We start from the raw sequence: 12,260 nt of genomic DNA, 5'->3' as shown, positions 1-12,260 counted from the left end.
CCTTCTACCATAGATTGATAGAGTTCCATGGCTAGTTTGTCAACGCGGAGTCCGTATTCTCGCGCGCTTTCCCCGAGTTTTTGACGGGTTATATTAAACTCTCGCTGAATGTGCGTAGTGCTACGTTTTGCCAAATAGCACATCTCGATCTTGCGCTTCAGTTGCATGAACGTGCGTATATCCCTTGTTTGGAAATCATGCATGGCTTTCCCTGTTAGTTTCGTGCACAGGATCGCTTTTAATAATGATTTTTCGTCGGCAGGATTTATTTCGCTCATCGCGTACGTGCTTGCATTTAAAAATTTTTGAACTTGGTTCCGCGATGATCCGTCCATTTCCGGAATCATATCGCGGGCTTCTTTCAATTTCATAAACGTATGTGCGGGATCTCGCGAATTTCGGACATCGTCTCGTGTACGCCCGTATGTCATTTCTATCGGTTCGTCATTTTCTGCACTCCGATCGTAATTAACGACTTCTAGTTGGCTTATGCGGCCCTGTAGCGCTCGCATGCCTTCTATCAATTCGACCAACATTGCATCTCGCGCGTCGTGCGAAGATTCCGCCGGGTCAGATTTCCAGTGCGCCTGGCTTAAAGTGGCTCTCATCCTCTTTACTTCGTCGTCCAATTCTTTGTTTACTACTTGTTGTTCTTCCGCGATCGATTTTAACGGTGTGCCCGAGGGTTGATTTGCCATTTCTGCTGGATTTATGTTTCGTGAAGCGGTGTAAAATTCGGTTGGATCGAACACGCTACTATCGTAAGATGTCAATGAGAACTCTCCGCGGCTAGGATTACTTGCGTTTGTGCCGTCGCTATGGTCAGATCTTGCGTCTGTTGGTTGTAATAGAGCGTCGTCGCGTCTCTCACTACTCGGTAGTAGGCTATTATCTATGTCACTAAGCGAAAACACGCGTTCAATTACAATGTTCGGATGTAATTCCGGTTGACTCGTCAGACTATCGTCAGAATAATAATTACTTAAATCGCGGCGTACGTTATCGCGCGGATCGCGTGAATTTTCCGTCTGCTCAAGGCTCGGAGGGCTCGGGCTGAGCGCTCGGCTGGCTGACGCACTATGTAGCCACGACGTGTTTCTTTGGGCAGGAGTTTGGTTAACTCCCTCGTTCGACATCTACCTACACGCTTCTCTCGCTATCTAATGCGCTTGGCTTATTTTTCTATGACTTACATTACGCTCGCAATTCGCATGTTTGTGACGCGGCGTTGGCTGTTGCGGTAGGTCGTGGCTTCTCCGGTGTCACTGATATGCTCTGCGTTGTGGCTCTACCGGCTCTTTCTCGCTGCAGGGATGTCGACTTCTTTTCCGGCCTTTTCCTTGAATTCCGATCGTTTGTTCCTTCCAGATGACTAGGTATAGCTGCGAAACGATCCCACCGCTGTCACCAGAAATGTTGTGCGGGTCGTTTCGGAGGATCGGTCCAGGAGTCGGCGGGGAGGAAGCACTCACCACTTCTTTTTTATTTTAATAAATTTTATTAACACTCAATACAGTTTGTCTTTTCTAATTCGGACCGCGACAGACGTGACGGCACGCGGATCTCGACGAGTCCTCTCCTCATATCGGTCTTCCGTTTTTATCCTGTTCCGGGCGGCCGGTCCTTGCCGTGTCATCAACATGTTCGTCAGCGTTCGCGGTATATTTCTGGGTCGCGCGGCGGTTTTCCGCGTAAGGGCCGCGCAACCCGGTTAACAGTTGCTTCACGTCGAACGATTACACCATATTTGCGCGATTAGCACAATTCGCTATCGCTTGGTAAAATAATAATTCATCGGATAAAGTATCGCTTGCCGCAATCCGCTTTGTCAGCGGTGGGCATGATTGCATTCTTGGCGCTCGCGACAGTATATCATACTCGAGGCCATTTAACCTAGTGATCGGCCGAAATCTGCTACTGAATATTATAAACTAAATTTGTGATCTTGATATAAAAGTACAATAGATCTCCGATAGTGAATGTTATCACATTATATGCTTTAAACAGTTTCAATATCAATATCGTGATTGCATATGTAATTCTTGAGGAGAACACCTACAGGTATTACAGCATTTAATATAGACGGTTTGACAATTCACAGATTGTTCCAATTACCACCTGTTGAACATGGTGTTGTGCGGGTCGTTTCGAAGGATCGGTCCAGGAGTCGGCGGAGAAGACACATTCACTACTTCTTCTTTATTTGAATAAATTTTATTAAAACTTAATACAGTTTGTCTTTACTAGTTCGGACCGCGACAGACGTGACGGCACACGGATCTCGACGAGTCCTCTCCTCATATCGGTCTCCCGTTTTTATCCTGTTCCGGGCGGCCGGTCCTTGCCGTATCATCAACATGCTCGTCAGCGTTCGCGGTATATTTCTGGGTCGCGCGGCGGTTTTCCGCGTAAGGGCCGCGCAACCCGGTTACCAGTTGCTTCATGTCGAACGATTACACCATATTTGCGCGATTAGCACAATTCGCTGTCGCTTGGTAAAATAATAATTCATCGGATAAAATATCGCTTGCCGCAATCCGCTTTGTCAGCGGTGGGCGCGATTGCATTCTCGGCGCTCGCGACATCCCTCCCCCTGTGATGGAAGGGAACCATGGGGGTTCGGCTTTCATGTGTCCCTTACTTGGCGCTCGCGGCATCCCTCCCCCCCTTCGATGGAAGGTGATCTTACTTGTTAGTTTACATATGTTGTCGCGTGACTGTAATATAATCGTGTGCTTATGACTAATATAACATAGCATCGTCGCGGCGCCTCTGTGCGGTCTCGCTTTTCTTCTGCTTTTTATTTTTGTTTTTGTTTATGCGCCATGTTATTAATCCTATTATAGTTATTATTACTACGCAGGTGCCTGTTCCCATAGAGTATACAGTGTATTTATTTTTGAGTAAATTATAATCGCTATCTTCTAGAGTTTCTCTTATTTCTTCTAGACTTATGCTTAACTTGGTTAAATCTACGGGGTTCTTAATTATTTGTCGTAACGTGTCGGTTTTCGCTAGCTTGTTCTTATCGGTGTCCTTATTTTTTATTTCTAATGTTATATTGTATTCGGGGAGGTAGTTTTGAATATATTTTATTCCCTCAATTTTTCGTGTTTTTAATATTACATTTGGTGTGATTAGCTTGCAATTATCTTTTAGTTTTATTTTTCCGGTTCCTTCTAATATAATTTTCTCTTCTATTTGCTTTTCGCACTTAATGCTAATTTCTTGCTTGTGTGCCGTGGAGTAGAGCCACGCTTGCTCCTCCGTCAATGCTATCCACAACGGTGTGTTAGATATCATATGATTCTTTTCGCAGTAATTGAGCTGTCCCGGTGTGTGTGTATATATTTGCACCTCGCATGGTGCTGTTGTTTCCGCATAATATGTCGCGAAGTTCTGTTCGCATGTGTATGTGTTTGTTTCTCGTATGCAGCGTTCTAACTCTGCTTCCTCTAGTAATTTGTAGTGGTGATTCTCTTTATCTATAGCTAACAAAGGGTGGTTTATTTTTATGTAGGCGAATACATTCGCATGATCGTGTACTGGTAGTGGTATTGCTTTAACTTATTTAAATGTAGGGTATGCTACTACCGGAAATCGCAAGATTGTGTATATGTATGGACCATCTGAATATGCGCTAAAAGTGATGTATGTGTGTATGGTCTGCCAGTGTTCAATCTGAATTTTAAAAGGAAAGTGTAATCCCATTTGTAATTGTGTAGCCGCTTCTTTAAGGGCTGTTATTATATGTTTGATAGGTAGTAGTCGTGTCGGTATCATTCCGTTTTTCCCGTATGTCAGGTAGTCTATTACATTTTCCGTGTCCTTCGTTAAATCGTTCATTATCGTTGTCAGGATTAATAAGTGTTCGTCTACGTCTGCCTGTAGTGTTGACTCGGTCAATCGTTGTTCTAGTCGTTTCGTCGCACTCATTATCAGATTTTCATTATAATTTAGAGTATTTTCTAATTCGTCCAAGTGCGCTATTGTGGCGTTGATTACTTTTATTTGGTTTGCTACTGCGTGCTGCAGTACCTTGCCGTTTGTTCGTAACGTTTGCAGTTGTTCGTCTATTAGTTTCTGATCGTCGGCGTCCATCGTTCCGAATAATATTTTGCTGACCGACCCGATCGCATCTAGCAGTCCTCGTCGTTTGTCAGTCGTTTTGTATAGCGTTTCTACTTGTGTCAACAGCGTGATCAGTTTGGTGTTTTTTCTTTCTATTATTCTCATAATGTTTCGGCAACCTAACTGTGCGTTGCCTATTACTTTTCGGCACTGTATTTCGGTTTCCTCCATATAGTCCTGCAATTGCTGATGTCTGATCTCTAATTCTTTTGCGCTCAGTTTTATCACTAATTTCCATGCCGATTCGGCCTGTCTCAGCTGACCGATTTCTTCGTAGTAGATTCCTGGCTGGTGCGAGAACAATTCCCAGTCAAGATTATGCTGAGAGTCAGGTGTCGCTTGTCCTGCTCTTCTCCACATAAGGAGCATCCTGCAAGTTTAGGTTCAGGTTACTTTTCCGTGAATCCTCCGTGAAATTTTTCCTTCCGTGAATTTTTTTTTTTTTTTTTTTTTTTTTTTTCTAATCTATGCTATCTTTGTGATTACTATCTTTATTTTACTGCTTTTGCTTTTTGCTTGTTGCGGGTAATTATTCGTATGCGTTGTTTGCTTAATCTTCGATGAATAATTTGAGTCGGTTCGCGTGCACCGTCGTAATTTTTCGTTTTTGTTTAATTCTGTAATTGACGTCAGAGGTTTTCTCAATTATCTGATATGGACCTATCCATGGTGCTTCCAATTTCTTCGATCGTCCTCTGCGCACTGCTTCGTCATGCAGGAGGACCTTATCTCCTACTTTGAAAATTTTAGTATTCGTATTTTTGTCTGTATAGTTTTTTGCCTTTTGTTTTGCTTCGCGGATATGTTCCTTTGCTACTCTTTGTGTGGCTCTGAGTCGTTCTCTTAATTCTTGCGCGTAGTTATCGTATGTGTAATATGGTTTCGGCGGCGCTGCCAGGGCCGTAGGTAATGTTGCTTGGTGCCCGTACATCAATTCGAAAGGTGTATAGCCCGTTGCTGTATGCGGTGTTGTGTTGTACGTGAACATCGCGTATGGGATCCATTCATCCCAGTTGGTTTGATCCTCATTTATATAATGCCTTAAGTATTCAATCAGAGTCCTGTGCGATCTCTCCAGGGCTCCGTTGCTTTCAGGATGGTACGCGGTTGTTTGAATTTTCGTTATTTTTAAGAGGGTGCATACATCCTTGAACATTTCACTGACGAAATTCGTTCCTTGATCTGTCAGTACTGTCTCCGGTATTCCGAATTCGCATATTATTTTTGTGGTGAACTCTTTGGCAATCGTGTTTGCTTCCTGATCTGATATCGGTATTGCCTTACTAAATTTTGTTAAGTCGTCTTGAAATGTTAGTAGGTATTTATTTCCTTTCATGGTGACCGTGAGTGGTCCTACGATGTCCAGGGCGCATTTTTGAAACGGTCTTTCTGCCGTGTCGGTCAGTACTAGAAGCATTTTGGTTTTCTTGCTTAGCTTGTTTTTCTGGCAGTATTCACATTTGGCGATGTATTCTTCCACATCTCGTATTAGTCCGTGCCAATTGTGCATTAGTTTTATTCGATTTACGGTACGTGTTACGCCTTGATGTCCGCCGAGGGGGGCATTATGATATTCGTACATTATTTGCTCCTTGTCTTCTTTATTATATTCGCGTTCTTCCTTGTCGCGCTCGATGCTGTTTATCTGTGTGTCAGGCGCGATCGGGTTTCTGCTGAGCGCGTCAGCATTTGTATTGCCTTTACCTGCCTTGTGTATCACCTCATAGTCGTACTCTTCTAATTTGAGCCTCCATCTGATTAATCGTGAACCAGGATCTGTTATACTAAATAGCCAGATCAATGGCTTGTGATCTGTAATTATTTGAAATTTTGTTCCATAGAGGTATGGTCGAAAATGTTTGACGGCCCATACTATGGCTAACAATTCTTTCTCCGTTGTATTATAGTTCTGTTCCGCTTTATTCAGAATTCTGCTTGCGTATGCAATTGGTCGATCTTGGCCTACTGGCCCTTGCGACAATACTGCTCCGATGGCATATCCGGATGCGTCTGTCGTTACTATAAATTGTTTAGTGAAGTCCGGATAAGCTAGAACTGGTGTGGTCGTTAATTTTTCTTTTAATGTTTCGAATGCGTTCTGTTGTTCCGCTGTCCAAACGAACTTCTCATTCTTTTTTGTTAGTTTTGTCAGGGGTTTTGCTATCTTCGAAAAATTCTCAATGAATCTTCTATAATATCCGGCTAATCCTATGAAGGATTGCACATCTTTTACCCGTTTTAGTATTGGAAAGTTTGCTACGGCCGTTATTTTCGCAGGATCTGGTATTATACCGTTTTCGGAGATAATGTGTCCTAAGTATGTCACTTCCTTTCTTAAGAATTCACATTTATTCGGTTGTAGTTTCAGATTGTAGTTTCTCAGTTTTTTGAACACTTCAATTAATCTTTTGTTATGCTCTTTCAAATTTGGTCCATATATTACGATATCATCTAGATAGACTAGGCATTTGAGGCCTTGTAATCCGGTTAATACGGAATTCATAAGTCTCTGGAATGTTGCAGGCGCATTTTTTAGTCCAAAAGGCATTCTATTAAATTCGTAGTGCCCGTAAGGTGTGGAGAATGCTGTTTTTTGTTTGTGTTCCTCATGCATGGGGATTTGATGGTATCCCGATGCTAAATCCAATGTTGTAAAATATTTCGCGTTTCCTAGTTGATCTAGTATGTCAGTGATATTCGGGAGCGGGAAAGAATCGCCGATTGTTAAGTCATTTAATTTCCGAAAGTCCACAACTATTCGTAATTTTCGCTCTCCAGATGCGTCTATTTTCTTTGGTACTACTAGTAAGGGTGCGTTCCACTGACTCGTGCTGGGACGGATTATCTCGTCGTCCAGCATTTTCGCTATCTGTTTATTTACTTCTGCCTTGTGCTTCTCTGGTAATCTATATGGTCGGACATTCACTGGCGCGCTATCTGCTCGCGTATTTATTTCATGTGCTACTGCATTAGTGTACGATAGGCGATCGTTTTCTAGGTGGAAGATATCACAGAAATCTTCGCAAATCTGGTGCAAGGTTTTCTTTTCTTCTTTATTTAAATGCTCGGTTCGCATTTGTCTGTGCAGTTTTTCTTTACGAGCTTGAATGGGCTCGTCGCTTGTTTCGTTACTTGACACCTCCATGGTATACATGTGTGCGGCGTCTTTTGTCCTTATCTCGTCCACCGTGACTAGCGGCGTTGTTATCTCCACTGATTCTCCTGTGGTGTTTATCACACTTATTGGACATACGTTTTCTTCCGGTATGACCAAACAATTTCCTATGAAGATTCCGGGTTTGGTTTCGACTGCATTTACTATTCCAATGCTATTCCGATCGGTTACTGCCTGAATTATGGTTTCACTGCGAGGCGTTAGCATGGTTTTCTTGTACGGATAGAGTTTGAACGTTGTGTTGCCAATACGGACTTGTTTTTTCCCATGATCGCATTTCGCTTGTTGTTTATTCAAAAAGTCTAGTCCCAGTATCCCTTCGTAATTTATTGGGAAGTCATCTCTTACTACGTACATAGTGTGCCGTATCTCTCGGTCTCCTAGCGTTATCGTTGCTCTTATCTTTCCGAGTGTGTGTATCTTGTGGCCCGTAACTCCGGTTAGGGCTAAACGTTCTTCGCGCATTAGTGTGTTTCCCTTTAGATTTCCCACTTTTATTAATGTCAAAGTGGCGCCTGTATCGAGGAGGAAACTTGTTTTTCCCTTTCTTGTCTCTCGCATCGGCAGGGTAATCAAGTCTAACGTGGCGTTTGTATGAGGCGTATTCACCTGTGTCACTTGATGCTCGCGTACGGTTCGTGTTATCTTTGTTCTCGGTTTCTCTTCTTCTTCGTCGTCGCCACTGCTTGTGAACGATAGGTCATCGCTCTCCCTTTGCTGCTTATTCTTTCTCATTATTACAGCGGTATTTATTTGTCGCTCTTTTTCATTATCCTGTCTCGTGCGTCTCGGTTGCCCCTTTCTCAGGTGGCCATTCAGTGACCAGCATTCGTCGCGTTTATGACCTGCCTTTTTGCAGTACGAGCAGTATTTCTCGATATTATTTACGTTCGTCGGTCGTTCGGTTCGCGGTAGCGGATATTTATTTGTATATCGGCTTGAACGACAGTCGCGCGCCAAATGTCCTGGCCTACCGCATTTGTGGCACTCCAGTTTTTGATTGCGGTTTCTATACTGTTCTTGGTTGCTTCTAGCTTTCTCGTTATTATACATTTTTATAGGTTGGCTACCTTTTAATTTTTCTTCGGCTGTCGCGCCTAGCATCGCGGCTGTTAAATTCGTATAGTTCCTGGATCGTACTATTGTTTGTATCTCGTCACGTAATCCTAGTTGGAAATTTTCTAGGGCTAATTCTTGTATCGTATCTAGGATTGCCTTTCATTGTTCCGCGGTGTGCTCGCGTCCTTCTACCATAGATTGATAGAGTTCCATTGCTAGTTTGTCAACGCGGAGTCCGTATTCTCGCGCGCTTTCCCCGGGTTTTTGACGGGTTATATTAAACTCTCGCTGAATGTGCGTAGTGCTACGTTTTGCCAAATAGCACATCTCGATCTCGCGCTTCAGTTGCATGAACGTGCGTATATCCCTTGTTTGGAAATCGTGCATGGCTTTCCCTGTTAGTTTCGTGCACAGGATCGCTTTTAATAATGATTTTTCGTCGGCAGGATTTATTTCGCTCATCGCGTACGTGCTTGCATTTAAAAATTTTTGAACTTGGTTCCGCGATGATCCGTCCATTTCCGGAATCATATCGCGGGCTTCTTTCAATTTCATAAACGTATGTGCGGGATCTCGCGAATTTCGGACATCGTCTCGTGTACGCCCGTATGTCATTTCTATCGGTTCGTCATTTTCTGCACTCCGATCGTAATTAACGACTTCTAGTTGGCTCATGCGGCCCTGTAGTGCTCGCATGCCTTCTATCAATTCGACCAACATTGCATCTCGCGCGTCGTGCGAAGATTCCGCCGGGTCAGGTTTCCAGTGCGCTTGGCTTAAAGTGGCTCTCATTCGCTTTACTTCGTCGTCCAATTCTTTGTTTACTACTTGTTGTTCTTCCGCGATCGATTTTAACGGTGTGCTCGAGGGTTGATTTGCCATTTCCGCTGGATTTATGTTTCGTGAAGCGGTGTAAAATTCGGTTGGATCGAACACGCTACTATCGTAAGATGTCAATGAGAATTCTCCGCGGCTAGGATTACTTGCGTTTGTGCCGTCGCTATGGTCAGATCTTGCGTCTGTTGGTTGTAATAGAGCGTCGTCGCGTCTCTCACTACTCGGTAGTAGGCTATTATCTATGTCACTAAGCGAAAACACGCGTTCAATTACAATGTTCGGATGTAATTCCGGTTGACTCGTCAGACTATCGTCCGAATAATAATTACTTAAATCGCGGCGTACGTTATCGCGCGGATCGCGTGAATTTTCCGTCTGCTCGAGGCTCGGAGGGCTCGGGCTGAGCGCTCGGCTGGCTGACGCACTATGTAGCCACGACGTGTTTCTTTGAGCAGGAGTTTGGTTAACTCCCTCGTTCGACATCTACCTACACGCTTTTTTCGCTATCTAATGCGCTTGGCTTAATTTTCTATAACTTACATTACGCTCGCAATTCGCATGTTTGTGACGCGGCGCTGGCTGTTGCGGTAGGTCGTGGCTTCTCCGGTGTCACTGATATGCTCTGCGTTGTGGCTCTACCGGCTCTTTCTCGCTGCAGGGATGTCGACTTCTTTTCCGGCCTTTTCCTTGATTTCCGATCGTTTGTTCCTTCCAGATGACTGGGTACAGCTGCGAAACGATCCCACCGCTGCCACCAGATATGTTGTGCGGGTCGTTTCGAAGGATCGGTCCAGGAGTCGGCGGAGAAGACACATTCACTACTTCTTCTTTATTTGAATAAATTTTATTAAAACTTAATACAGTTTGTCTTTACTAGTTCGGACCGCGACAGACGTGACGGCACACGGATCTCGACGAGTCCTCTCCTCATATCGGTCTCCCGTTTTTATCCTGTTCCGGGCGGCCGGTCCTTGCCGTATCATCAACATGCTCGTCAGCGTTCGCGGTATATTTCTGGGTCGCGCGGCGGTTTTCCGCGTAAGGGCCGCGCAACCCGGTTAACAGTTGCTTCATGTCGAACGATTACACCATATTTGCGCGATTAGCACAATTCGCTGTCGCTTGGTAAAATAATAATTCATCGGATAAAATATCGCTTGCCGCAATCCGCTTTGTCAGCGGTGGGCGCGATTGCATTCTCGGCGCTCGCGACATCGGTCATACTCCTAAAAAATATAAACAAAAATATAAACAATTATGTGATCATGTATTGAAAGTTCTACGGACAAGCGGACAAATGATGTTATATTTTTTATAATAGATGAAATATCAATGATATCTAATCTAATTTAATTTTAATGTATATACATTTTCGATTATCCGAAATATATGACACTACTGAATGTAATGATGACTGGTTTGATAGAAAATATATTCTTTTATTTGGAGATCTTCTTCAATTATCTTCTGTACGAAGATTTTGTTTTTGTTCATTTATTGAAAGAAAAAAATTGATAAATATATTGGCACTTTAGGAACCATTAATTTGTGGACTACATTATTTGAATATGATGAATTGACAATTAATATGTGACAGCAAGGAGATATGACTTATCGTGAATTGTTATCGCGTATTCGTATTGGTTTATTGACAAATTCAGATCACGAGATTCTTCAAAATAGAAAAATATCCTTTACGAATACTTCTTTTAATTCAAGATTGGATGAAATATGTAATTTTATTATCAATTTATCAGTTTACACTGTGTGTTTACTTCCTACTTGTCATATGTATGATATTTTAAACACTGCAATGTTGAATCGTATTAATTCAAAAGAAGTATTATTAATTGCTGAAGACACGATAAATTGTATTTCATACATAAAAAAGAAAGTATTGAAAGTATTATCGAAAAATGATGAAGATGATACTAGAACAGTTGGACTTTCGAAAACAAATTATTATTAAGATTGGAGCAAAAGTAATGATAAGACGTAATATTGATGTTAGTTTGGGACTAGTAAATGATACAATCGCGAAAGTAATATCAATTGTTCAAGGTATAAATACTGAATATGTAGAAAAAATCAAATTTTATTACCTACAGATTACCTACAGATTCAGAATACTTGATTGAAAGAGTCAGTGTTAAATTTCAAGTGATGGATAGAGCTTACGTTATCAGAAAACAATTTCCATTATCATTAAGTTATGGAATCACTATACATAAAAGCCAAGGATTAAGTTTACAAAATGCTATTATGGACATTGGTAATTCTGTATTTAATGCAGGACAAGATTATGTTGCTTTGTCACGAGTAACATCTAGAGAAGATTTGTATTTAATTAATTACGATCCCTCTATAAAAGCTAGTGAAGATGCAATTATTGAATATAATCGATTAAAACAAACGTATAAATCAGAAGCGAAATTGATTGATATTTCAAAACAAAAATATACTAAAATAAAAGATACTTTATGGACATTACCAAAAATTATTTCTTCTGTTCAAGAATCACATGAAACGATTCGAAAAAATACTGTTGGGTAATACATGGTAATACATTCCAAAATAAAGATAAAGTTTCATCTTATCGCAAATGCAGTTTTGCAATGTCTTTTGCATTTAAATGTTATTAGAAAACAAATTTTTGAGTGTAAATTAAATGTTTTAGGTATATTAATGAATCGATATGAAAACGGAATATCTGATTTGAATACATTTACAGTACGACAAGATTAAGGAGGTAATTTTTCTAGCTGTATAAACAAGATGCATTTGAATTTCTGATAGCTGTGAAAAATATGATATTATATTAAAAATCTAGTTAAGCATCAAATACATTCCACTATACGGTGCAAAATTTGTGATAATACAATTGTTATTACTAATGATAATATTCTTATTTCAATTCCCATTACTAATTTAAAGAAAGACAGTTACGATCTTAATGATTTATTAAATATTAGTGTCAGTCCACAATAAGTATTTAATCTTTAAGCCGTAAGAAATTGACCAATCATAGTCGATTATTCTTTTCATATTCGATTATAAT

At 41.4% G+C, this 12,260-nt stretch overlaps 1 protein-coding gene across 1 annotated transcript; it reads right to left on the bottom strand.

Annotated features, from left to right (window-relative positions):
• Positions 1 to 1,881: 1,881 nt before the first annotated feature.
• On the bottom strand, positions 1,882 to 10,412 carry LOC112553060 (uncharacterized). The gene is made up of 2 exons (XM_089082962.1): positions 9,743 to 10,412; positions 1,882 to 4,501 (listed from the first exon to the last, which is right to left on the bottom strand). Exons 1-2 carry the CDS (start codon positions 9,760 to 9,762, stop codon positions 3,568 to 3,570), a joined length of 954 nt encoding a protein of 317 aa, XP_088939088.1. The 5' UTR covers positions 9,763 to 10,412; the 3' UTR covers positions 1,882 to 3,567.
• Positions 10,413 to 12,260: the final 1,848 nt, after the last annotated feature.

The sequence above is a fragment of the Pogonomyrmex barbatus genome, unplaced genomic scaffold (assembly GCF_055798465.1).
Source record: "Pogonomyrmex barbatus isolate J1 unplaced genomic scaffold, ASM5579846v1 scaffold7, whole genome shotgun sequence".
NCBI classification, from domain to species: Eukaryota; Metazoa; Arthropoda; class Insecta; order Hymenoptera; family Formicidae; genus Pogonomyrmex; species Pogonomyrmex barbatus.
This window is presented reverse-complemented; position numbering and strand designations above follow the sequence as displayed.

Bases quoted from the DNA above. Each gene is read 5' to 3' on its own strand.
- LOC112553060 (XM_089082962.1), bottom strand. From the start codon at position 9,762: ATGCGAATTGCGAGCGTAAT. The intron at 4,502-9,742 runs GTAAGTTATAGA...CTAAACTTGCAG, and splicing joins ATGCGAATTGCGAGCGTAAT to GATGCTCCTTATGTGGAGAA.